Below are 25,777 nucleotides of genomic sequence, written 5' to 3' on the forward strand. Positions count from 1 at the left end.
GTTTTAATACACAATAAAATTTGAATAAAAATGAAATAACAAATTAAATGAAGAACATTTAAATTGATGCAATATGAAAAAGACATTAATTCAATGTCAATGAAGAATAGAAACTCACATATCATAATAATGAAAAAACAGGAAAAATGTGATGAAATGATGAATAATAACTCTTAGAATACAGAGATGTAATTAATCTCTAGTGAGCAAAGAAGAATATATAAAAATTTTATTAAGTCTTTGTTATTATTTTTTTTAATATTTATAAAAATTGTTAAATATTATTTCTCTAAATAAAAAAACACAATTTAAATAACAAAAAGGAGTTAAATAACGAAAATAACAGCACCATAACCAACAACCCAACCACTGTTCATTCGTTTTGTTATTGTTTCACTGTCAGTTAAATCAAGTGTGATTGCTTTAACACAACCAATAGCTTGAGCATACATCATTGTTGGTATAACAGCTGTAATTCCACAATAAATTTGATTTTCATAACTCCATCTTGTTAATAAACCTTTTATATCCATTTTTTCTGTAAGTTGTATTGTTTCTTTATCTGTTTTTTCAACTAGACTATGACTTTCATCATGGAGCATATCACTGCTAGCAATAACATACATCTTTTTCTTAGAACAAACAGCTTGAAGACCCTGAGAAACTTGTTCTAATACTTCAGACTTATGAGTACCAATCAGTACCATCACAACTTTAACTCCAGGTAATGCTCGTTGAACAAATGGTAGTTCATTTTCAGCAGAATGTTCACCATTATGTGGTTTGTAGAAACATTTTAAATAATTTCTTCCTTCACAAAACATTGTAATTGCTTCATTATCAATTTCTGTTGTGGCGATTGGAGTTGAAATTGCTTTTCCATCCATTACAGCAGCACAATCAAACCGAGAAGAATGACTAAACCCAAGAATAAAAACAACGTCTGGTTTTCCATTCATTTCAGAATCTCTTTTTAAAGCAGCAAAATCATACCCAGCAGTTTGGCCACTATACCTAAACCCCGCATGAGGTGAAATACATCCTAATATTTTACCTTGAATTGATGGAAGTTTATTGAAGGCATTGTTAATATAATGATCAACTTCATTTGCAAGTTCATTCCCATTAGCACTAAACCATCTTCCAGCACCAATAGCTTTTCTTATAGTCGTAGAATCCATTTTTATGATTATGAGTTGATGACTTTTTGACACGTTGAGAATAATCTTTATGAAATAATTTTAAAAACCATAAAAAATGAATTAATCTTCAGACATTCTATTAGATCGTCTTTCCCCTCGTTCTCTGAGACTTGTTGTAACTTTAGACTGATGAAGGGGTTGACTTTGTTGTCGAGGAGAAGTATTAATATTATAAACAAAAATCTTTCCATCTTCACCAGTTGAATATACAATATCATTAATAACTTCATAGTCTCTAACTAATGCAGAATGGCAATGTGCCTCAGACCTTGGTAGAAAACTATTTGTTCCTAACCAAGTTGAAAGCATTAATTTACCTGAATCAAACGAAGTTGCAGTTCCTATTTTATTATCAATCATACAACCTTTAAGAATAGTTGAAGGAGTTTCATCTCCAATTGATGTAATTGTTCTTAAATCATCTATTTGACACTCTATTGTTGATGTTTCTCCATTGTAAATAACAAAAGCATTATCATCCGAAACAATAGTAAGATACTTATTTGAAGCAACACCTAACAACCCAAGAGGTTTGCCAACATTTATTGTTTCAAGAATTCCATTATTTCCTTGAGTATAATCAATTACACAACATAAATTATCTTGAGAAGCAGACACTAATAATCCTCTCCAAAATGCTACATCAACAATGTCATCACAATGAGCTTCATTTATAGTACAAACAACTTTCATATTTCTAATATCAAAACATTTAATATATGTTTTAAAAGAAACAGCAAGTCCAATGTCAAAAGATGCTATTGCTGTTTCTGTGAGATGATTTGATGGTTTTGTTAATATATTTGGTTGATCCTGACGACAGTCAATACTACAAATGACACCAGTATCACTTATTGTAAAAGCGACATTTGGGTCATTTGAATTACAACTTCTTTGACCATTTACTTGATAATTTTTTTCTTGTTTTAGATCTGATGAATACCAACTCAAACTTCCATCACTCCATAAAACATTTACCCCAATTGGACTACAGTTAATTTCCAATCCATACCCATCATGTTGAGAAGACAAATAATTCATTAAAATAACAAATACAGTTGAAAAAGGGTTTTAAAAATTGAATAAAAATGTTTTTCAAAACAATAAATTAAAAGAAGAAAAATCCCAAAAGTAATGAAGATAATGGAATAAACACATTATCATAATTTGGATATGAATAAAATTCAACTATTGCACCAACTAATCCTGAGATAATAGATTGGATGAAATAGATTTGTCCAAAAATAATATAGCACATTACCATTGCTCCAACTGCTCCACAAACCATTACAGCAATTGCACCTTCAAGTGTTTTAGTTTTTCCCCATGGATTTTTGAGTTGAGTTTTTCCTATCATTTTACCAATGATTTCAGCCATTCCATCACCAGTTAACATAATCATCATTCCAATAATAGATGCTGGATAATTTCTCCAATATAAAAGAGATAAAAATGACATAATACAACAATAGTTCAATGGTCCATATAACATTTCTTTATAATCACCATTTCTACATACTGTTGCAATTAAGAAATCAGCAATTGGTCCTTTAATCCATCCCATTCCAAATATTAAAAAGACAAATAAATAAAGAAGACAACACATAGATCCCCAAATTCTAGCTGTTGGTTCTTCTGAATAGCATCCCCACATCACTATTTCACATACTCCAAGAGAAATATGAACTATTTTTCTTGAAGTATAACTAGTAATAATATTTGTCTTACTTAAAGCAGTAGCAATCATAAGACAAACATTAACTAATACAAATGAAATGAAAAAGCAAGTGATGTCTAACATTTCAAAATGTTTTGTGATTAACTCATAATAAGATCAGTTTAAATATTTTGCATTTTATTAAAACCTTCAAGTTTGTTATATTTATATTATTTCTATTTAGTTTTGTGTATTTCTAGAAATCCATTTTTATAAAATGAAAACCATTATTGTAATAAAGATTCAATTTTTTTATTTTTTATTTCTTTTTCTTTGATGTTTTTTTTTTAGTTACTTTCTTTTTCTTTTCATATTTTGTGTAATTATCAGCGTAATAAACAATATGCTCTTCTGGAATTTTCCAGTTCATTAAATTATACCAATACTCTCCCAGATATAAAAAAAGACTGTCATTGTCAATCTTTTTAGTTAAAAATTTATCCATTCCTTTTGTTTGGTGTGATTCATTTTTGTTAATACTTTTAAGGTAATTATCAATTATATTCTTTTTTTCTATGAGAGTTTCTTTAATGAGAGGAAAGTTAATTTTATATTGATTACTTTCTTCTTTAACAAATTGAAGTAATATGTCTTTAAGTAATTCAGTAATTCCATTAGAAGGTAATAATGAATCTATTTATTATTATTTTGTATTATTTATTATTATTTTGTATTATTAACTTTACAAAATTGAACAAACACATCTCTTCAAATGATGAAAATTTCGTAGTTTCATTAACATTATGTAAACAAAGGAAATGAAGGACTATATAAAAAGGGTCGAGTATAGAACTAATTTTAAAAGAACTATCAGCGAGAAGTGTTGGTTTAATATACCAACAACCATATTCCAAATGAACTTGTTTTATTTCATAGAATAATTGTTTTGATGTTTCAAATAAAATGATTTTAGAATACCCCAACTTACACCAATTTTCAATCTCAAAAACTATAACTTGATTCATAGGTTCTCGTGAAATGATCACTTGTTTTTTTTTTATTACATCATTTGGTTGAGGTGTTTCAATCTCAATATCTTCAAAATTATCTAACACCTCTTCATATTCACTGTTGGTTGAATTGCTTTGGCTCTGTTCAGCCATTATTTATAAGTAAATTCAGTTACTTATAAAGTGGGATAACCCTGAGAAAAAATGAAATTAACACTTTAATTGAGCTCAACTAAAATAATTGAGAAATTATAATAAAATGGTTTTAATTGGTTTAAGTTAAATATAACATAAAGGGAAATAGTCAATATTAACTTATAACATTTTTTCATACCTTTTTTAAAAAAAAAAAGAAAAATGAAAAACTTCAATAAAAAAAAAACAAAAAAAAACAATGAACTTAAATAGTAAAAGAGATGGAATTTACACATAATGCATATCAACCTATTTCACTTGGAACAACAATTATTGGAGTTGTTTATAATGGAGGTGTTCTTCTTGGAGCTGATGGTAGAACTTCAATGGGAAGTATAGTTGTTAATAGATGTAAAAATAAAATTCGTATGGTTTCTGATTCTATTGGAATGTGTACGGCTGGTACTGCAGCTCATAGTGAAACGATTGGAGATTATGTTAAACATGCATTAAGAATGTATACTGCACAAACTGGAGAGGAACCAACTGTACTTGCTGCTGCTACATCAATAAAAAATATCATTTATGGAAATAAATCATTCCTTTCATCATCAGTTGTATGTGGTGGATATGATCCAGTGAATGGAGCAACATTATATCGTATACTTCAAAGTGGAGCTATGAAACAAGATGATATATGTGTTGGAGGAAGTGGTTCAACATATATTTGGGGATATTGTGATGCTCATTTTAAAAAGAATATGACTTTTGAAGAAGCTAAACAATTTATTGTTACAGCTGTTTCACTAGCAATTTATCGTGATGGTTCATCAGGAGGAATTATCCATACCGTAAATATAACAGCAGAGGGTGTTCAGTCTGAATTTATCACTGGAGATAAAGTCCCTGTGCCACAAAATTAAATTACTATTTTTTGAAACAAATAACATTTTTTATCAATTTTGTTTTTATAAATTAGAAAAATAAAAAAAAAAATAATTATAACTTTTAGTAAAAAGAGAAAAAAGTATCCAACTGATTAAAAGGTTCTTCTTTTAATAGAATGTCTTCAATTCAAATGGATACCTCAGATAATGAAATTCGTATTCTTTCAAAAGAAAGATTACAATCTATTCTTACAAAAGTTCAGGCACTTGATCATTATAAACATTATATAAATGAACTAATTAGTAATTTTGAAAAAAACAATGAAAATTTTGACGAGGTATATAAAGCTGTAGTTCCTCAATTACTTAAACTTAAATTAAAAACAAAGTCAGTGTTAAAAGCAATTGACTTTCTGATTGATGTTGCAGTTAAATCAGAAAATGAATTAACTGAATATATTCTTGATATTCATTCAGATCTTACTTATGCATCTGAGCCATTAATTCGTCAACGAAGTGTATATATTATTATGAGAATATTAAATTCAATGCCAGACAATTATACTCTCACAGAAGATATTTATAAAAAAATAAATAAATCTCTTGTTGAACGTTTACAAGACACTCAATCAAATGTTCGTACTTATGCGGTTCTTGCTCTTAAACGTTTCGAAACATCTCAATTAGTAAATTGTTTATTAGATCCAAGAGCACAAGTTGTTGTTGCAACTTTACAATCAATAGCAATTAATTCAGAAACAATTATTCCAATTATTCGATTAGTTGGAGATAGTAGATCTATTGTTCGTGAATATGCGTATCAAACAATTAAAAATATTCCAATAGAACATATTACACATACTTCACTTTGTTATATTTTTATTCATGCCTTAACTGAAGAAAGATCAACTGTTAAAAAACAATTTGAAGAATTAGTTAAATATTGGATTGAAACAATTGGATTTGAAGAATATTTTGAAAAGTATTTCCCATTGGATAAAATTCCTCAACTCCCACCACAAGAAGGAGAGTCTGGAACAGATATGGAAAGATATATTTTATTAAGTAAAAAAATTGTTGAAGAAATTATTAGAATTACTCAATCACCTGCAGGTGTTACACTTGATGTTTCACCAACATTAGTTATTCTTCGATGTTATGTATTAATATCTCATTGTGAAGGGGATTATCCAGACGGACAAGAAGTATTAAATTGTATTAATGGAAAGTCAGAATTAGAACAAATTGCATTAATGAAATTATATTCAAAATGTAATGGAGGAAAATGTAATATTTTAGAAGTTGTTAGAGGACATTCACAAGTTGTAGTTGAAGAAGCATTTAGGGTATTAATAAAGATGGAACCAAATGATCATTTTGGTATTATTGTTAATGAAATGCATAATATTACTGAAGACGACCAACCGTTATTTTTAAAAGGATATTATAAATCATGTATTGAAGTTAATTATATTCTTCCATCAGAATTTTTAGAATATCATTTAAGACAAACATTTAAAAATTTACAATCACCAAATGAAGAGAAAAGAATGTTTACAATGGAATTTGTTGGTCTTACAGTTCTTGTTAATAAAGAAAAAGCACAACAATTTATTCCTGTATTAATTGCTGGATTATCAAAAGATACAACACCAGTAAGATTAGTTGCATTAAAAGGATTAACTGATTATTATTTATTAAGTGGAATAAATGTTCCTGAAACATTAAGAGATATTTACAATGATGCATTATTAAGTTTGAGTGAAGATTTAGAGGCATTAATTATTGTCTTACAAGGAGTTATACGATTATATTTAAATGATAGATTACATATTTCAGAAGAATCAAGTGAATTATGTCTTGCAAAAACAATGATGTCATTATTTATTCGATCAATTCCAGAAACACAATTACGATCATTATTGTTTACATTTTTTTTATGTTATTCACAATCTCATTTTGAAGATTCTAAAAAGTTGTATGAATTATGTTTAGATGAAGCAGGACCAGAATTAGAAAAAATAACTGAAGTATTTATTCCAATGTTATCACAATATGATAAAGAAATAAATACAACAATTATGGAAATGTGCATGCATAGATTAATGAGTTGGATTAAAGCTGAAGATAATTATTCTGATGAAATGATTATTAATTTAACAAGTGTTTTCTATAAATTAGATTATACAAATAATACAACTGATATTAGAGATATCTCTATTCAACGACTTAAATCAATTCAATCAGAACGTAATAGTAATGAAGTTAATGTAGCAATTAAGTCTTTAATAGAGGCATTCGAAGAATTGAATAATTAAATTTAATTTAGTATTTTTTGATGAAAAAATGAAAATGAAGAATAAAACCAAAAACAAAAAAAAAATAAGGAAGAACTAAGAAATGCAATGTCTGATTTTGATTATATCCAAAAAAATACTCCTCCTGAACTTCCTGAAAAATTTAAAACTGCACTTCTTCCAGAAAATATTAAAAAGAATAGATATAGTGATGTTTTAGCAAATGATGATACAAGAGTAAAATTAAATAATAATGGTTATATAAATGCTAATTATATTTTTCAAGGAAGAATGATTGCGTCTCAAGCACCAACTATTGAAACCATCCCTGATTTCCTTCAAATGATTATTGAACAACAAGTACCAATTGTAGTAATGTTAACAAAATGTAAAGAAAAAACAAGAACCAAAGCTACACCTTATTGGGGATATAAGTCTGAAGGTGGTAAAAAAGTTTTTGGAAACTATACAGTAAATACAATTGATACCCTTTATGATGATGTTGAAGAAGATAAGTTTATGGAAGATATTCAAATTAGATATCTTCAAATTATATATGAAGATGGCGTTTATTCATTTATTCAAATTCATTATATGGGATGGCCTGACTTTGGAGTTCCATTAAATCCAAAAGATGCATTAGATCTTGTTTATATTCAATATATTATTGGTACTACATCAAAATTTTCTAATAGAAATCTTGTTTGTGTTCATTGTTCTGCAGGTGTTGGTAGAACTGGAGTATATTGTCTTTTATCACGTATTGTAGAAATGGTTACTTATGAAATTCTTGAAAAAACAGAAACTTATAGTAAACAGAGATGTTTGTTCTTTTGTTTTAATATTTTAAGAATCAATTAATTAATTGTTTAATATTTATATTGTAGCAACAAGTTCTTCTTCAAAAGTAAGAGAAGTAGAAGATCGTATTGAAGAAATTTTATTAAGTCATCCTGTGATTTCTTATGAAGACTGTGAAGTGATTCTTCCAGAACTTGTTTTGTCTATTAGAAATGAAAGAAGTAAAATGGTTCAAACAAAAGAACAATATGACTTTATATGTGAAACTGTTAATTGTTTTTATGAAGATGCTTTAGACTCTATTAATCAATACTATGAAGTTATTGATGCGCTTACACCACTTCTTCAAGAAAAACATTCCGAAATAGTTCAAGACTTTATTAAACGTAACGAGTTTTAATTTTCTTTCTTTTTTCATTCTTTTAGTTAAATAACTATTTTTTTTTAATTAATGTAAAAAATAAAACAAAAAATTTCTATTACTTTTTTAATTTCCATTGAAGAGCAATTACTTTTGATACATCATATGTTTGTGGATAATGACTTCCAACAAAAATGTCTTCAGTAATCCCATTTGGAATATTATAATATTGAACAAAACTATTAGATATATAACATCCATCAACTTGTTTTATACCAAAACATGCATTAGTTGCAATAACCCATTTTTTTGAAGTATTTGGGGAAATATTTAATCCATCTGCTGTTTTATCTTTTAGAAAAAATTGTATTGGACTTGTTTTTTTAGGATTTGAAAGAGTAAATACAAAGAAATTTGGATCATTTTTAACCCATTCTTCAGTTTTTTTTGGTATTGGTAGTTTTAATGAATTAAAACTGCCAAATACATATCCATGTTTTGTAATAATAATAACCATAATATTTTCTTTTCCACAAATACATCCATTTAATGCAACACTTGAAAATCCATCTACCTTACTGTCATATATAAGTTCATATTCATTTAATTTTGTCCAATTAACAAATAATTCTTTATTTAATTCTATTAATGTTGCTATATTAATAATATTTTTTTGTTTTTTCTTTTTTTTTTCACTCACAGGATTTATTTTACGTTTAACACCACCACCACCTTCTGTAATAATTTCATTTTGTAAAGGTATGATCTGTTTTTCATTTGACATTTGATTTGGTAAAGGAGGAACACAAATATTTATTGTTCCATAATTTAATATTGACAATCCTGATATTTTATGAAGAAATGAATCAACAGAAGGGACTTGGTTTTTTTCACTCATTAATGATGTTCTGAGATCTTTTTTCTATCAACAAATATCTTTTATATTGAAAAAGAACCTGAAAAAATTATTATTAAATTTTAAAAAGATAAAAAATAATGTTTAAAGCTTGAAAGTTTTAATTAAAGAGATGGACTTATTTTAACCCAATCAAAATTATAAACACGAGGAGTTCCCCAATGTTGAATTGATGGGAATAATTCCCAATTAAATGGTGGAAGTCCTCCTTCATGTGTTGGTCCACAATATGCTAATGTTTTATATTTTAATGAAGCCGCACCTATTTTACAATCTACAGCTCCAAATGGGAATTTATAATCACTATCCATTTCAAGGTCATATCGAGCAGCAATTTGATTTCGTGGTTTATTTGAAATTGGATCAGTTTTATAATGGTTCATTGTCATTAATTTTTTAACGTCATCAATTGAGTGAATTCTTGCACCATCTCTTGTAAATATTAAAGCACGAGAAGACCCAGTGTAATTATATTCTTTTTTTCCTAATTCCATTTTCTTTAAATACCCACTTGATACAAAAATTTCTTTAATATATGGAATATTATATGATGCCCAATATGTTTGATTAATTAATATTGGAGTTACATCTTTTACAATATATTTTCCTGGCATTTGTTCTCCAATGTATAATATATTTTTCTTTCTTTGTGCATTTTTTTCAATAGAATTTAAATTAATAATCATCCATTGGTTATTATATGTTCCACTATTAAATTGACCAATTGTCTTTGTAATTTCTTTAGGAGTTTGACCAAAATACATTGAAACAAGAATTCTTTGCCATGAAAGAAGAGAATTTGGTGTAATTAATTTATTAAGTTTTTTAAAAAAAAAGGAATTAGTAGTTTCCATTACACCAAATCTTTTTTGTTGAGCATTACTAAGTAAATAAAAATCATCTTTTGAATGAATTAATCCAGGACTACTTGCAAAACTCATTGGTTGAGCATTTTTAGTCCATGGAAAAAAGTAATGTTTATAAATTCTTAACATTGCATAATATGGTCTCCATGTATTATGTGAAAAAATAATGTCATGACTTTTATTATTATATTTAACATATGCACTACATTCATGGTAAAGTTCATCTGGATTTTTATCTTGTAAATCTAACATTGAATTTTCACTATGAATCTTTTCAAATTTATCAGTAATAGTTGGTAAATCTCCAACAGAATTTAAAAGATATAACTCTTCTAATGTCATTGGTTCTTTACCAAATTTTTTATATCCATTCCATAATCCTCTAAATTGTTCAAAAATTAATTTTTGATTCTTCCAATATATATCATCATTTTCATTATTTTTAATATGTTTTCTCCAAAAATTAAATTGAAGTGACATAAATCTTCTAATGTTTTTGTTTATTCCATGTTTATATTCATTTTTTTTATAATTTTGCCAATATATCCATATCCAGTGATGAGTTAAATATGATTCAATATATCCTGCTGCAAATGCTTGTTCTTCTGGTGAATATTTTTTATTTGTATGAATATTTAATATTCCCCATCCGGTACTATTAACTGTATTTTCATAACTTCCCCATGCAACACTTCCACGAATTGCTCCTTTAGTTATTTCAATAGAATCACCTTTTTTAATAATACTGAATTTTTGAGCAAAAGTACAAAAGAAAAGAAAAGATAGAACAACAAATGTAAATGAGAAACTCATAAAAATATAATAAGAAGTTCTTCTTTTTTTTTTAAAAATAAGAAGTATTAAATATTGTAAATGATAAAAATAACTTATAATTGTGCAGTTGAAAAATGTAACGGTTTACATTTCACTCTTTTTCCATATCCCTTTTCTCCAACAAATATTCCATCTTTAAATACTAATTTACCTCTACAATATGTTGCAACAGGATAACCATGCATCTCAAATCCTTCCCAAATAGTATGATCTACATTAGAATGCATATTATCAACACTAATTGTAAATTTTTTATTTGGATCATAAAGAACAATATCAGCATCAGAACCTATTCCTAAACATCCTTTTTCTGGATAAATACCAAATAATTTAGCTGGATTTGAACAACATACTTCAACTACTTTATTAAAAGTTAAAGTTCCTTTATTTGCTTCAGAAAGCATATAAGGAAACATATTTTCAATACCACTACATCCATTTGGAATCTTTGTAAAATCATCTTTTCCCCATTCTTTTTCTGATAATTGAAATGGGCAATGGTCTGTTGCAACTGTTTGAATAATTCCTGTTTTTAATGCACCCCAAAGTGCTTGTCTACTTTCTTCTGTTTTCATTGGTGGAGAACAAACATATTTTATAGCATCTTCTTTTTTAAAAACATCATTAGTTAGTTCAAGGTATTGAATGCAAGTTTCTGCAAATATAGGATATCCTTCTTTTCTTGATTTCTCTATGATACTAATAGCACCTTTTGATGATAAGTGTACAATATAGAGAGGTGCACCAACTGACTTTGCTAATGTAATTGCTCTTTGAACAGCTTCTTCTTCTACAAATTCAGGACGAGATTCATAATGATACCATGCAGATAATTTTCCTTCTGTTTTAAAGTCTTCAGTTAAAGTATCAATTACTCCTTTATTTTCTGCATGAACTCCTAATAATCCTCCTGATGATTTTGTCTTTTTAAGTATTTTATAAAAAAGACCGTCTGTTACAAAGAAATCGTAAACCATAAATACTTTAAAACTAGAGACTCCTTCAGCTATTACTGAATCAATAGAATCTAAAAGTTCATTTGTACTAACATCTTTAATTGCAATATGAAATGAGTAATCAATACATGACTGATGCGATGCAAGATTATCTCTTCTTTTTAAAGTTTCTATTAAATTCTCCCCATTTTCTTGAAGTGCAAAGTCAAATACTGTTGTTGTTCCACCACATGCAGCAGCCATAGTTCCATACTCATAGTCATCAGCAGATATTGTTCCACCAAAAGGCATTGCAAGATGAGTATGTCCATCAACTGCACCTGGTAAAATTAATAATCCAGATGCATCAACAACTTCTACATCTTCTGGTAGAGTCAATTCACTACCAATTGCAGCAATAACACCATCTTTTACATAGATATCAGACTTAAAACTTGAGTCAGTAGTAATTATAGTACCGTTTTTGATGATGAAAGTCATTTTTTATTCTATTTACAGTTCAACATATCTATTTATATTTATAGCCAAAAACTATAAATTGAGTATTATTTAGTTTTGAACAATTCTTAATATTTATCTTCAAAGAATATTATAGAAAACCATGAAACTTCATACAAAAAAAAAACAAAGTTTATGATCCATTTTTATATAATTCACTTTATCTATTTTAAAATCTTTTTGTTCTAAGAATAACTTGATGAAGGTCTTCAACATTAAATCCAAAGAAATAAAAGCACATTTGTTCTGTCAATTCATTGAGAAAAGATGAAACAATTTGTTTTAGTACTCAAAATTCATAAAATTTTCTTAATGAACTTCTAAATGAAGTAAAGAGAGTATTAAATTTATAAAAAGTGAGTGAAAGGGAGTTGTATTTTTTTATAAAGAAAATGTGCAATGTTTTGAACTACAAATATTCCTAATTTTGAAAAAACCTTTCCATTCCTTCAAATCCTTTCTCATAATAAGAAAAAATAATTTGTGTCATAATAGTAATACCATCTCTCAATTGTTGAATTGTTGTCTTATACAATTTATCAGGATTTATTATTTAGTATTTTTTATATTCATACAAAACATTTGAATCTCCATATCATTCATTGTTGAGGAGTGTATTAAATTGTGAATAACTCATATTATAATAAATTTTTTATAATTGACTGACACAATGTTAGGCTTTAAATTAAATAACCAATTGAATCACAGATTATACTGAGTGATCCAATCTCTCTTTCATTTCCTGAATCTAATGATAGTTTGTGTGTTGACATGTTATCAATATATAACATATTATCAGGTATTGAATGGTGGTGTATACTTAAGAATTGATGATATAAATCCATATACTTAAATATTTTTTTCCTTCAACTAACAGATAAAACCAGACCAATCTACTGAATATAGTCCAATTTCAAATCTGTTTTTCTTAATACTTCAACAGAAAATGCATAATCTCTTATTCTTGTTTTGTCTGATCCAACAGTAAATGCCATTCTCATGTCTCTTCTCATTTTATAATCCAATTCTTTGATAATAAAAACTAGTCTTTAATTCTTGACCAGATTTTCAAATCGTTTGTTGAGTTAAATTAATTTCAATTAATAAACAACAACTTTCTTCATTATTACCATGTTTACATATTATTTTATTTATTAAGACATTTTGGTGTTTTATATACTTATCTTCCTGAATAATATCCCAACCATTTATCTTAGATAATATATTAACGCTAAAACATTCTTTATTTTCAGTACTATATTTAGACATAATTTTTTTGTTATTACCATTGTTAATTATTTCTATTTGATTATTCTTTCTTTGATATTCCTGATGATTGCCTCTATTTATTTGAATTGGTTGTTTCTTTAATTGGTGTTGAAAGATTAGTTGAAATGTATCTAATGAAGGATCTAGATTAATTTATGAGAAAAGGTTAGTTATTTGGTTATTAATAGATAATAGATTCTAATTCGAGTCTGTTCGTTGAAGAATAATCCAGTTTAATGAAATCTGGTGGGTGATTCTTTTTGAAGTTGGTATGTTCGTTTGTTTTGAATTTGATTCTTCAATGATCTTTGGGGTTGTGGTTAATAAATATTGAAATCCATGTATTATTTCAAGAGAGAGACATTTAAAAGATAATGTTTTGTTTTCCAAAATCTTAATTTCTTCTTCTACTTCATACGAGTTATTGTCAACATCAATTATTTTCCATTAACAGATAAATAAATTAAATTTTCACTTGTTCATTAAAACAAAATTTGAATGATTATTTAAAATTCTTTGAACTATTTTTGTTTTTTATAAACAATTTTTATTGTTTGTTTTAAATAACATAAATTATTCTAAACGATATAATTATCATCAAATTCTCTATATTCTTCAGTTTCTATTTCACCACTATTCCTTGAACATAACACCTTAAATTTTAATACATAACACAATAATGCAGTAACACACCCCAGTAAAGAACCTGCTATAATATCGTCATATCCATGGAAATAATCTCTTACTCTAGAAATAGCAACTATACATCCAAATAACAAAGGAAGACAACATCCAATTAATTTCAAGATTGAACCTTCTCCATTAAATATTTTGTATTCTCCACATAATAATAATGTGAGAAACATCATTCCATTGAATGTTGTAGAAGAATGTCCACTTGGGAATGACTGATATACTTTTGATGCTTTTTTATTATCAATAAGTGAATAGTAATTAGGACGAGGTTTTCCTGCAAACAGTTTGAAAGAATTTGTCAAGAATAAACATAATGAGACTGCAAAGAAGAAAGAAGTTATTGATGTTATGAAATACTTTGCTGAATTTCTTTTCTGTGCAAAATAGAAAATAACAATCACTGGAACACACCATGAAAAAGTACAACAAAACAAAAAGGGAAATGTTTCAGAAACTAATGGATAAGTTGCATTAAAATTCTTTCTCTCAAGAGGAATATCCATCTGATATGATGGTAAAGATTTTAGAAGAATTCCTCCAACAAAAAGAATAATACTAATACTAAATTCAATTACTAGTGTTTTAGTGCATTGTTGTTTAATCGATCTAAAATTTAACATTTGATTAGTAGTTTAACCTATTACTAACAAAAAAAGAAAACTATTAAATAATTAGTAAATGAATTTCATTGAATCAATCAATAAAAGTGATCTTCAAACTAATTTACAATATCTATATCAAATACGCATTCAAATTCAATCAAAGAAGGCACAACTAACTCTTCAACGTACAAACTTAAGAATCAAATATGAACAAGAAATGTATGAGTTATTTGAAAAAAGAAAAGTTCTTATCAATTAGTTTTTTTTAATTTTTTTTTTTAATTTTTTTTCTTAGATTTAACTTCTTGAAACTTTTAATCTACAAAGAAATATTCTGTCTATAGACACAGAAAAAGAAGATTTATTAACTTTATAGAACATAAACACAACTCTTCTATCACCACAAGTTCAAAATAAATTCTTTTATTTATCACAAAGGAATAATAAAAGGAGAATAATTAGAACATTAGAACCAAAAGAGATTTAAATAATAGTCTAAAAAATATATTTATTTGAATAGTAGAAGTATTATTTTTAAACATTAATAAATGACTATTTTTTCTTTCATTTCATTTATTTTATTTTTATAGTCTATACAGTCAAAGATAAAACTTTTGTTTTTTTTCTACAAGAATTAATCTATCAATTTGTAATGTCATCACAATGAAATTCCAATACTTATTAATTTTTTTATGAAAAGAATAGGAAAGTCAATAAATAATTTCAATTCCAATTATATTTATTATCCGTATTGAATATCAAAATAGTATACCATATAGTAGTATTACTCAAATAATAGTAAAATTAAAAAAATTATTATAATACAAGAATGTTTTGATGTTATATGTTTATTTATTTAATATTTTTTTATAATTTGCTTATTTTAATATAATTGTAGTATTAACCTATTTATTATGACTCTCAAATTGTCTCAATAAATATATTATAAATGCCTTTTTAGTTATTATTAAATATTAAAAATTTTAATAATGGCATTACATAACTTTTGTGAAGTGGTTTAACACAGATTCCAATTCCGTTAAATAATGTATTAGAATTAATTTTTAACATAAAAAACATTAGTTTATTAATGAGAAGAATTATTGATTTTTAACGTTTCTTCTTCAAAAGTTTATATATTTTCCATTTGATATTGGAGAAGACATTAGTAATTGATTTTTTCAGTTCTTTCATTGTTAACATAATAAAAGAATGTGGTGAGTTTACAGAACATCTTTTTCTTTTTTAATATTTTTTAACGTTCGTTGAGGTTTTAAATGTGAAATATTTATTGTGATATAATACTATAGTATTTTTTGTAAACATGGATTTGAATAAAATACTAAATGAATTGATTTAATATATATATCCAATAGTATAATTTATGACTCTTTCTTTTCTAAGTTATATATAATCTTTTTATACTATTGGTATAATAATTCTTTAATCGAAAAATATAAATAAGAAAAATGTAGTTCATTTTGGCTTACATTTTCATTATCATTGTTAGTTATATTTTTATAATAATTTGTTACTAAAAAATATTATCAATCATTTTCTTTATTTAATAATTAATTCCCAATTTCATTGGGTTATGAATAAATATCTCTTTCATTAAATTAAGTATTGTTGAATTAAGATAGTTCATGTTTATTTGTATGACTAATTCTCATTCAAATGAACAAAGTTATCATGTAATTTTTAGCGTTATTTTCATTTTAGTAATGACTGTGTTTATTAGTTTAGATATTCATATTCAAATTATTTATTTCAACAATGTATTGAATAAATCGAAACATAATCAATAATTTAATTGAAAAGGAAGTTAATTTTTTTAAATATGTAAAACAGTGCTAACGAAACATAAATTCAAAAAGTAAAGCGGATGTAGATTCTTTTCTTGATATATATAACACTATACCATTGAATCACTGAACTAATAATGAAAAATATTATAGAAATAAAAATAATAAAGTTATTATAACGTATAGTTTGGATTTTTCTAATAAAAAGAACAAAATGGAAATATAACAAACTACCACGTTGTCTTACATATCACTTCCATATTTTACCTTATTCTTTCTAGCGAAAATAATAACCTAGCCATCACCAACAATACCTACGTTACATTTACTGCATTTAAGAACATTTAAGAATTGATATTAGTTAATCTTCATGAAGAAGATAAATAGTAATTACAATACCTAATCAACTAAGGAATTGAACTTACTTTTGTGGTACTAATAAAACAAAAAAAAGAATAAAGAAAATTGGTGTTTTATATTTGTAATGATTTTAAAGTCATCGAGGAAAAATGAAAAATTTGAAACTTAAACAAAAATGAAGTTCTTTCGCTAAAATCTCATAAATTGAAAATTATTTAAATAAATTCAATATGAACAAGCACTCTTATATAGATAACAGAAACTACCAGTCTAAAGTTAGAGCATTTTGTATTGCATTACTAAACCGTCATTGTGATATTAATTTAAAGAAAAGAAGTTGTCGTAAACTACTTACTATTCCGTTTCTTCAAATACAAAGATTGTATTTTAGCGATGATAATGTTATTGACTTACAAGCAGTAATTAAAAGAAGAGTATATAGCTTAGAAGAAAAAGATATTAAAAATAATATTAATACACAAAGAGCATTTCACAGAAAGAAAAAGAATGGTTATCGAGAGTCTATCAATATTATTAATGACTTACTTTCTGAATTTGGGTATTGTATTCATTCATCACAAACACCAGGGAGATACAACACAGTTAAAATGGATATTGTTAAGTCAATAACATTTAATGGAATAATTTACGATAAAATTGCGATAGAAAGAATTGGAGAAGAAATGTGTAAAGAAATAGAAAAGAAATTCGGAAACGAAAGAACTTTTGTTCTAAAACAAAACGACAACACTCTGTCTATGTTATTAAAGAATGGATAAACGTCTCTAATTTTTTTATAGAGGTAGAGGTATTTAAACCATCTACTATATAAAAAAACAAAAAACTAAAAAAAAATTACAAAATCTTTCAACAAAAATTATTTTTTGTAAAACATTTTTAATTTTTTTGTTTTATAAAAATTCAAAAAATAAAATTTATGTAAAGAAAAATATTACAACAAATAATAGACTTAAATTATTTAAAATTTTTCTTTGAAGAAATGATCTAATTAACAATATAATAATAAATGACGGTTAATCATATTATTTTATGTTCAGATAAAAGAGGTATAATTATTACATATCCTTTATTTCCTGAAGGTGGGTATAATTATAATTCTATTCCTCATATCTGTTTTGGTGATTGTCCAGGAAAATATAATTATTTTACTGTACCTTGTTTTTCAATTAACCCACCACTCTATGGAATTGCATGGTTTAATAAATATAACTACTCTCAATACCTTCCAGGACCAGAAAATCCAAGGGAAGATGAACAAATAGCATTATGCATGATCACTTCATCTCCTTATCTTCATTTATTTCTTCAACGATTCAAACCATTAGCTGATTTATATTTCATTCAAAATTTATTTATTAATAACTCATTAATTCAAGCCATTTTTAAAACATTAAATTGTTCAATGAATGATCCTATTTATACACTACCAGATCCTTGTTCATTGATTAATACTTGTGGTAAAGATATCTTATTATTAATTAAAATGTTGTTATTAAAATGTAAAATTTGTGTAAATAACAAAGTGAGTTCAGATATCAACTCTGAATGGATTCTTGCCTTATTATCATTCATTCCAGGTGCTTTATTTCCTGCAACAGATAAACTTAAATCAATTGGGTTTGTTACACAAACAAAACAATCAATATTACATTGTCCTCTTTCAGAACTTGAGTTAATAGAAAGTGTTGAAGTTTTTGGTGGGACACATCCAATTTTCAGAGAAATGGCTGAAATAGATTGTGTTGTTACAGAAAAAGGAGTGACCGTAAATGGTAAATATAAAAAACTGCTTGGACTAACCAAAGCAGATAAAACCTTTACCCAACAATTACTTAATGCATCTCATTCTATGAACTGTTTGTAAAAAAGTGTTTTTCTTTTTTAAAAAAAGTAGTAATACTAATTAGTTTAGATGATTTATCCATTGATTTAATCTTACAATATATTGTTGGGTTAATATCTGTTGCTGTTAAATCAAGAGGGAGATGGATTGAATCACCAGACGTTTTGAATTATGGTTCTTCTTTTGTAGAAGAATTTAAGAAAACAGAATTCTTTAAATCATTGCCATCAAAAATTGAAATAAATGCTATCCATCCAGCAAAAATATTAAATACATTTATTGACTTTAACCCATATAAAAAATCAACAACAGTTAAGGTGAATACTATTAGTGGAACTGCATTTCCATTGTATAAAAAATATTTACATTCAAATCAATCATAAGTCATTTAAGCATCATTCATTTCATCTTCTCTTTTTTCTTTTTTTTTCTTTTTAAAATCTTAAAATGTTACTTTATGTTTTTATACAAACCAAAAGTAATTTCTACTACTTCTTCAAATGAAAAAGAAGAAATCATAAATTCAGTTTCTGAAGAAATTTATCAAAGACTTTATGGAAGACGTCTTTCTTCTTGCTCTTTTAGAAATAAAAGTATTGAAAACAGTTTATATACACTTCCTCAAAATGAAGAGCTTGAGTTAAAATATTTATTAAAAAAAACAGACTATTTTGAACGTAAGTTCAAAATCAAAATTCAAAATGAGACGCTATTTTATTTATATAATGATTCATGGTATAAAACATTCTTTCAAATAAAACGTGATGAAATTATCAAACAATGGGAAGATGTTAAAGAAGGAGAAGTAATCATTACTTCTCAAAGATTTGTTTTTGTTTCAAATTCATGTGAAACAAAACAAAATGTTTATGATATTCCACTTGGAGTTTTATTTTCACTATCAAGTTCAAGTGGGTATATTACAATTGAATTAAATCCATTCTATTCTGCATTGTATAATGAAACCATTTATTTCCAAGCTAGTAAGTCAGTGTGTGATATTATTTCAACAGAAATTAATGATATTCGTTTTGGTATTCGTTTTGGACAAGAATCAGCAACAGCTTTCATCCAAAACACAGAAAGTTTTGTTTATTTATTTAATTTTTATAAAACAAATATTAATCATATAGGATATGATCAAGAGTTATATTATAATCCAAACTCTAAATATTTCAAAGTATATCAAAATGATAATTATGAATTATGTGATACTTATCCAAAAAATTTAATTGTCCCAGTTAAAATTACAGATGATATTATTAAGAAATGTGCTGAGTTTAGATCCAAAAAAAGAGTTTGTTTTAAAATAATTTTTAATTATTAATTGATTCAATAATAAATAATTACTTTAGATACCAATTTGTACTTACTTTAATCAAGTTACTCATGGAGCTATATATCGATGTTCTCAACCACTAGTAGCTAATTCTTCCTATTTTATTGGAGTACTAAAAGACAGTGTTTCAAAAGAAGATCAAGAATTTTTATCAGAAATTAGAATTCTTGGTAAAAATGATGATGCTATTTTATATATTTTTGATTGTAGACCAGTAACAAATGCATATGCAAATAGAGTAAACGGTGGAGGATATGAAAATACAAATGCTTATAAAAAGACTCAACTTAAGTTTTTAAATATTCCAAATATTCATACTGTTGTTGATTGTTTTACTAAAATGAGAAATGCTCTCTTTAGTCGTGATACCCTTACACCTCTTTCATATTATCGAGATACATCAGAATGGTTAGACCTTTTGTTTGGATTAGTAAGTGCTGTAATTGATGTTGTTTCTCTTATCCAAAAAGGAGAAACAATCTTAGTTCATTGTAGTGATGGATGGGATCGAACAGCTCAAATATCATCTTTATGTAGATTAATACTTAGCAAAGAATATAGAACAACAAAAGGGTTTTGTGATTTAATATATCAAGAATGGATATCTTCTGGTCACCAATTCCAAAAAAGGCTTCATAATAAAACAAATGAAAATTCTCCTATTTTTCTTCAATTCATTGAAGTTACTGCTCTTTTTTTAAGACACTCACCACAGGCATTTCAATTTAAAGAAGACTTTTTGGTAAAAATAGCAGAAGAAGCAACATGTCCAACAACAATAACATTTGTTAGAAATTGTGAAAAGGAAAGAAGTGCTTTAAGTTGTGACAATTATTTAGAATTCTTTACTCAAGAATTAAAACATTATCCAACATCTTTTGATTATAATAAATTAGAACCAATTGATTTAAAATTTAATGTATACGAGTATGTTGTATGGGATAAATATTATTTACGTGAAACAAAAGTTATTATTCATTAATTGAATTTGTTTAACAAACTTAAAAACTAAAAAAAAAGCATACTAATAATTAAAGTTGATTGTAATATCCTTTAGCCCGATGACAGAAAACTGATATTAATAATAAAATTGTAAGAATTACTGCAGTGATTGTAATAAAAATATAAACCCCTGATGAAAGGAAAAAGAATATTCCAAGTGGTTTTATAATTCTATCATAACAAGTTGTATTACATTCATCTGTTGTATAATTTTCATTTAAATAACAACCACATACTTTAGTAACTTTGTTATATCCACAACAAGAATACTGTCATATTATTAGTCTTAATTTTATTAAAATTAATAAATAAAACTAAACAAACATATTGTTCAAATGCATATGACATAATAATGTTTTGAACTTTATTCCATAATTCTTCAAATGAACTCTTATACATATTTTTATATCCAACACCTCCAAAACAAATTACTCCACCAACACACAATACGCCAACTATAACAACTAAAATTGCAATTATCATTTTTATAACACGGTTATTAAAACATGAAATACATGTTACAATTATAAAAACAATAAGAATAACACCAGAAAATGCTATCGAAACATATGAAGTAATTATATCAATTTGAGCATCTTTTATATCAAAGTCATTCATTTTAGATGTTGATATAACTTGCAATAAACCAAATATAATAGCAAGAATAGAAAGAATCTAATTTATGAGAGTGTTCAGAATATTTGATAAAATAACAAACAATTCCAACACCAGAAACACAAAATGTTAGACAAGAACTACACCCCATTTAAATAAGAAGAATTTGATTAATTTAGTGTTTTAAGTTTTATTATTATTTTTCAAAATAATTAAATAAATTAATAATAATAAAAATAGTAAAATGTTAATTTACAAGAAAAACTGAAAACTGATAAGATTTGATTCTTTAAGTGAGACATGGAAGGATGTAAAAAAGATCAAAGGAAATTACCATCAAAATTACTCATAACTACATTAAATTCTATCCAAAGTGTTCTCCCAAATTCAACATCAATTTATGTTGTTTCTGTTGATTCAAAATCAGTCAGTTATATTGGATCCTTTTTACAACCTAAAAAAAAGAGAGAAAAGAAGAGAAATTCATCATCACGTGAAAGTGTTTCTTTTGAAGAAGTATTAGACTCTTTATCTCAATTAATTGTTGCAACTGTTAATGTTGGAAAAACATATGAAGAAAGTGATACATTAAAAACAATGCATCTTCAAGGAAGAGATTCAATGATTTCAATTATTTTTAATAAAAAACAAAGTATTGTTTGTTACTATTCATTTAATAAATGATATACTATTATTTATATTATAGTGTGTTGTAATTGATTCAAACATTAATGAGATGTGTTATGTATTTGATGATCAAATTCAAATTCAATGTCAACCAATATTTGATGCATTAGAATAATATAATTAATTTCATTAATATACAAACAAAATAAACATCAATTTAAAAAAAAGAATTTAAGTAGTTTAATTTTAATGTTTTAAAGAATTATTTCTTTAAGAAAATACCAAAAAGAACGAGGAATATGAGAAGTAATAAAATGTTTTGAGTAGCCATCATTTTTTCTTTAAAAGTAAGTTCAACAACACAATCACTAACTTTACTAACAATACCTCTATTGATATCTTTAATTCTTTGTTCATATTCAAATTTATCAACATATGTTTGAATAAGATGTCTACATTCTTTTTCATATTTTAACATTAAGTCTTTTTCTTTTTCATCACCTTTCTTTTTCAAAAGAATATTAGCTTGAACAGTTAAAATAGATTCGTTATGTTTAGATAAATTTAAAAGAAGTCTAGTTTCAGTTGAATAATAGTCTTGAGAATCAAGATAATTTCTAATAGATCCAATAATTAATGCTGATTTTTTTAATTGATAAAATTGTTGAATTTGAGCTCTTGTTGTTACTTTTCCATTAGGAGTATCAACTGGTTCAATTATATTAATATTTCTAGTAAACCCATTTTGAATATTTTTCCAATCAGTCATTTCTATATTTGTTTGTCCTAATTCTTCTCTTAATTTAATTTGTTGTGCGTGTGTTTTATTTTCTACAAAAGTATTGAAAAATTGAAGAGGAGTTATAGGAATAGTTGTTTCAATAATAGTTTTCATCTTTGGTTGTTTGAAGAATTTAGGTTCTGGTACTTCATCATCAATAAATTCAATTTCACCACTTGAAGCTGGTTTACCTGAAATTTTTTCTATATACTTCTTAATCATTACATCAATATCTTTCTTTGCATTATTAACACCTTGGCTTTCAATAGTTCCTTTTAACATAACTTTTTTTAAGAAAACTACTGCAAAGTCTTCTACAAAATGACATTGTTTTTCTCCTTTTGGTGAAATTGTAGTTTTAAATTCAAGTTTAAATGAATCTCCATAAGGAACATCAGGTGTTTGATTAGTAGAACATATAATTAAATTATCTCCTTCAAAATAATATATTTCATTAACAATGGCATGTGCAGAAGATGGTCCAATAGGTATTCCTTTTAATGGAACAATAAAGTCTTGACTTCTAACAAATCCAAATTGTTCACTTACTTCCCAATCAGAAATATTAATATTTGTTAACTCTTTTTCTGCAAGTATTTCTTTAAACTTTTCTTTAGCTTCATTTCTAACAAATTTTTCATAAAATTCTTTAACAGAACAATCTAAATCAGTTTCTCCTCCTGGTTGGAATTCAGTAGCAGTTAAAAATCCTTCATACGAAACTTTTTTTGGTATAGATGGTGGTAAACTTTGTGGTGTAAGAGTATTAACATTTGAATTAATAAATGGAGTAGGAGATGAAGAAACACTACTTTGTGCAATTTCTGAAGGTGTTCCATTAATAATTGAATCATTAGAAATATCTGATGAATCTTCTGATTTTTCTGTTTCAGACTCTGAAGTCATTAACACTCTATTTGTTAAAGTACAATAACTATTCCAGTGTTGAGTAACAATTTGAATAAATTTTTCTGAATTTTCTATTCCACTAATTTTAATGTTTGAATTATTTGATTTAACAAATAAAATTCTAAGTGATTTACCTTTTGCTTTAATGCCTGAAATATCTTCAAATTTCCAAACATCAGCATTAAATTTTAGAACTTGAGGCCAAAAACAAATATATCTATGAAATACATATAATTTCCCTAATTTTGATATTGACTGTTTACAACTACATTTAAATGCACAAATTAAACTTTCATTATAAGGAAGTCCAAATCTATGAATATATTCTGTCATTTTAACTTTTTCAATTAAAATAGATGGAGTGAATAGAGGATCAAGTGATTGCATATCTGTATTATTATTTTTTAAGTTTCATTCATTTTGATTTCTTTTATTTTTATTTTATTTTCTTTACTTTTACTACGTTATCTTTTTCTTATTTCCCCTAATTTTTACATTAAATTATCTATTAAAAAAAAAAATAATTGGATTTCGGTTAATTTCAATTGATTTTGAATTGAACCAAAAGTTTTTATTTCATTTTATTGTTTAAACACTCTTTTACATTTTTCTCTATTATATTAAAGAAAACAATTATTAAATTAAAAGCTTTTCTTTATTAACTATAATCAATTTAACAATTTTCTGAAAATAAAGGTAAATAACAAATGTTTAAAACAAATTCATTTGGTTGTTATAATTTAAATCCTTTTGGTACTTTTTCATAACAACAGTTGCAGTAAATTTTATTTACATACAAATCTTATTTTTCATTCCATTCAAAATTGATTTGAATCAGAAAAATTTCATTAATAATATTTACATCTCAATACATAAAACCTCATCGCCTCGTTTAAACTTAGAGAGACAAGTTATATTTCTAACAAACAACAAATAATTCATTAATAACTTTATGAGTAATGGTTATTCTATTTATTGATGATCTTTTTCTTAAAAATATTAACTTTTCAATAAGAACCATCAAAACACTATTTGATAAATGTTCTGTTCCAATTATTTTTATTGGTGGGTATTTTAAAGAAATAAGAATATTAGTGAACTAAGTTATTACTATTAAAGTCGCATAAACAAATTATAACACCTCAATGCGACAGGAAGATTGTTTATCGTATTTTTTTTTTATTCTTCTATGAAAAAATATCAACAAAAGGAACAAATTGAGTGATTGAACTTTTTGTATTAGAATTTCAATTTTAGACTGAACAAAAATAAAACCCTGCCACGTAATACTCTAATTGTAACTCGCTCAATTCTTCTAATTTGATGAAATTTACCATTTTTGAAATAGAAAAAAGGTATATTTAGCGAATCTTTTTTCAAAAAATGCTTTACAAACTTATTCTTAACCTAGCCCCGTTTTTTGGATCAGATATTTAAACCTCTCTTAAAACTAAATTGTTCATTCAAATCAAATAAGTAACATGTCAA

General features: G+C 25.7%; 17 protein-coding genes across 17 annotated transcripts; 7 read left to right on the forward strand and 10 right to left on the reverse strand.

The window, feature by feature from the left end:
• Window positions 1-326: 326 nt before the first annotated feature.
• ENU1_114410 (Memo family protein) lies at window positions 327-1,181 on the reverse strand (the record flags this gene model as incomplete). The annotated part of the gene is made up of 1 exon (XM_008859642.1): window positions 327-1,181. The coding sequence occupies one exon, from the start codon at window positions 1,179-1,181 to the stop codon at window positions 327-329; it is 855 nt and encodes a 284-aa protein (XP_008857864.1).
• Window positions 1,182-1,262: 81 nt separating this feature from the next.
• ENU1_114420 (WD domain, G-beta repeat-containing protein) lies at window positions 1,263-2,243 on the reverse strand (the record flags this gene model as incomplete). The annotated part of the gene is made up of 1 exon (XM_008859643.1): window positions 1,263-2,243. The coding sequence occupies one exon, from the start codon at window positions 2,241-2,243 to the stop codon at window positions 1,263-1,265; it is 981 nt and encodes a 326-aa protein (XP_008857865.1).
• Window positions 2,244-2,310: 67 nt separating this feature from the next.
• On the reverse strand, window positions 2,311-3,003 carry ENU1_114430 (phosphatidate cytidylyltransferase; the record flags this gene model as incomplete). Its single annotated transcript, XM_008859644.1, has 1 exon — window positions 2,311-3,003. The coding sequence occupies one exon, from the start codon at window positions 3,001-3,003 to the stop codon at window positions 2,311-2,313; it is 693 nt and encodes a 230-aa protein (XP_008857866.1).
• Window positions 3,004-3,178: 175 nt separating this feature from the next.
• On the reverse strand, window positions 3,179-4,022 carry ENU1_114440 (hypothetical protein; the record flags this gene model as incomplete). The annotated part of the gene is made up of 2 exons (XM_008859645.1): window positions 3,179-3,552; window positions 3,620-4,022. The coding sequence occupies 2 exons, from the start codon at window positions 4,020-4,022 to the stop codon at window positions 3,179-3,181; spliced, it is 777 nt and encodes a 258-aa protein (XP_008857867.1).
• Window positions 4,023-4,285: 263 nt separating this feature from the next.
• ENU1_114450 (proteasome subunit beta type 6 precursor, putative) lies at window positions 4,286-4,927 on the forward strand (the record flags this gene model as incomplete). Its single annotated transcript, XM_008859646.1, has 1 exon — window positions 4,286-4,927. The coding sequence occupies one exon, from the start codon at window positions 4,286-4,288 to the stop codon at window positions 4,925-4,927; it is 642 nt and encodes a 213-aa protein (XP_008857868.1).
• A 155-nt stretch (window positions 4,928-5,082) lies between these two features.
• On the forward strand, window positions 5,083-7,209 carry ENU1_114460 (HEAT repeat domain containing protein; the record flags this gene model as incomplete). Its single annotated transcript, XM_008859647.1, has 1 exon — window positions 5,083-7,209. The coding sequence occupies one exon, from the start codon at window positions 5,083-5,085 to the stop codon at window positions 7,207-7,209; it is 2,127 nt and encodes a 708-aa protein (XP_008857869.1).
• An 87-nt stretch (window positions 7,210-7,296) lies between these two features.
• ENU1_114470 (protein tyrosine phosphatase, putative) lies at window positions 7,297-8,389 on the forward strand (the record flags this gene model as incomplete). The annotated part of the gene is made up of 2 exons (XM_008859648.1): window positions 7,297-8,011; window positions 8,076-8,389. 2 exons carry the CDS (start codon window positions 7,297-7,299, stop codon window positions 8,387-8,389), a joined length of 1,029 nt encoding a protein of 342 aa, XP_008857870.1.
• A 79-nt stretch (window positions 8,390-8,468) lies between these two features.
• On the reverse strand, window positions 8,469-9,248 carry ENU1_114480 (hypothetical protein; the record flags this gene model as incomplete). Its single annotated transcript, XM_008859649.1, has 1 exon — window positions 8,469-9,248. The coding sequence occupies one exon, from the start codon at window positions 9,246-9,248 to the stop codon at window positions 8,469-8,471; it is 780 nt and encodes a 259-aa protein (XP_008857871.1).
• A 122-nt stretch (window positions 9,249-9,370) lies between these two features.
• Window positions 9,371-10,945, reverse strand: ENU1_114490 (phospholipase B, putative; the record flags this gene model as incomplete). Its single annotated transcript, XM_008859650.1, has 1 exon — window positions 9,371-10,945. The coding sequence occupies one exon, from the start codon at window positions 10,943-10,945 to the stop codon at window positions 9,371-9,373; it is 1,575 nt and encodes a 524-aa protein (XP_008857872.1).
• Window positions 10,946-11,019: 74 nt separating this feature from the next.
• ENU1_114500 (dihydropyrimidinase) lies at window positions 11,020-12,402 on the reverse strand (the record flags this gene model as incomplete). The annotated part of the gene is made up of 1 exon (XM_008859651.1): window positions 11,020-12,402. The coding sequence occupies one exon, from the start codon at window positions 12,400-12,402 to the stop codon at window positions 11,020-11,022; it is 1,383 nt and encodes a 460-aa protein (XP_008857873.1).
• A 1,865-nt stretch (window positions 12,403-14,267) lies between these two features.
• ENU1_114510 (lipid phosphate phosphatase, putative) lies at window positions 14,268-15,005 on the reverse strand (the record flags this gene model as incomplete). Its single annotated transcript, XM_008859652.1, has 1 exon — window positions 14,268-15,005. One exon carries the CDS (start codon window positions 15,003-15,005, stop codon window positions 14,268-14,270), a length of 738 nt encoding a protein of 245 aa, XP_008857874.1.
• Window positions 15,006-17,382: 2,377 nt separating this feature from the next.
• ENU1_114520 (hypothetical protein) lies at window positions 17,383-17,931 on the forward strand (the record flags this gene model as incomplete). Its single annotated transcript, XM_008859653.1, has 1 exon — window positions 17,383-17,931. One exon carries the CDS (start codon window positions 17,383-17,385, stop codon window positions 17,929-17,931), a length of 549 nt encoding a protein of 182 aa, XP_008857875.1.
• A 248-nt stretch (window positions 17,932-18,179) lies between these two features.
• Window positions 18,180-19,037, forward strand: ENU1_114530 (hypothetical protein; the record flags this gene model as incomplete). Its single annotated transcript, XM_008859654.1, has 1 exon — window positions 18,180-19,037. The coding sequence occupies one exon, from the start codon at window positions 18,180-18,182 to the stop codon at window positions 19,035-19,037; it is 858 nt and encodes a 285-aa protein (XP_008857876.1).
• A 436-nt stretch (window positions 19,038-19,473) lies between these two features.
• ENU1_114540 (myotubularin, putative) lies at window positions 19,474-21,337 on the forward strand (the record flags this gene model as incomplete). The annotated part of the gene is made up of 2 exons (XM_008859655.1): window positions 19,474-20,313; window positions 20,372-21,337. 2 exons carry the CDS (start codon window positions 19,474-19,476, stop codon window positions 21,335-21,337), a joined length of 1,806 nt encoding a protein of 601 aa, XP_008857877.1.
• A 49-nt stretch (window positions 21,338-21,386) lies between these two features.
• On the reverse strand, window positions 21,387-22,123 carry ENU1_114550 (hypothetical protein; the record flags this gene model as incomplete). Its single annotated transcript, XM_008859656.1, has 3 exons — window positions 21,387-21,626; window positions 21,682-22,032; window positions 22,076-22,123. The coding sequence occupies 3 exons, from the start codon at window positions 22,121-22,123 to the stop codon at window positions 21,387-21,389; spliced, it is 639 nt and encodes a 212-aa protein (XP_008857878.1).
• A 149-nt stretch (window positions 22,124-22,272) lies between these two features.
• Window positions 22,273-22,774, forward strand: ENU1_114560 (hypothetical protein; the record flags this gene model as incomplete). Its single annotated transcript, XM_008859657.1, has 2 exons — window positions 22,273-22,629; window positions 22,679-22,774. The coding sequence occupies 2 exons, from the start codon at window positions 22,273-22,275 to the stop codon at window positions 22,772-22,774; spliced, it is 453 nt and encodes a 150-aa protein (XP_008857879.1).
• Window positions 22,775-22,861: 87 nt separating this feature from the next.
• Window positions 22,862-24,676, reverse strand: ENU1_114570 (hypothetical protein; the record flags this gene model as incomplete). Its single annotated transcript, XM_008859658.1, has 1 exon — window positions 22,862-24,676. The coding sequence occupies one exon, from the start codon at window positions 24,674-24,676 to the stop codon at window positions 22,862-22,864; it is 1,815 nt and encodes a 604-aa protein (XP_008857880.1).
• Window positions 24,677-25,777: the final 1,101 nt, after the last annotated feature.

Source organism: Entamoeba nuttalli, assembly GCF_000257125.1.
Source record: "Entamoeba nuttalli P19 unplaced genomic scaffold asmbl_4858, whole genome shotgun sequence".
In the NCBI taxonomy this organism is placed as follows: Eukaryota; Evosea; order Mastigamoebida; family Endamoebidae; genus Entamoeba; species Entamoeba nuttalli.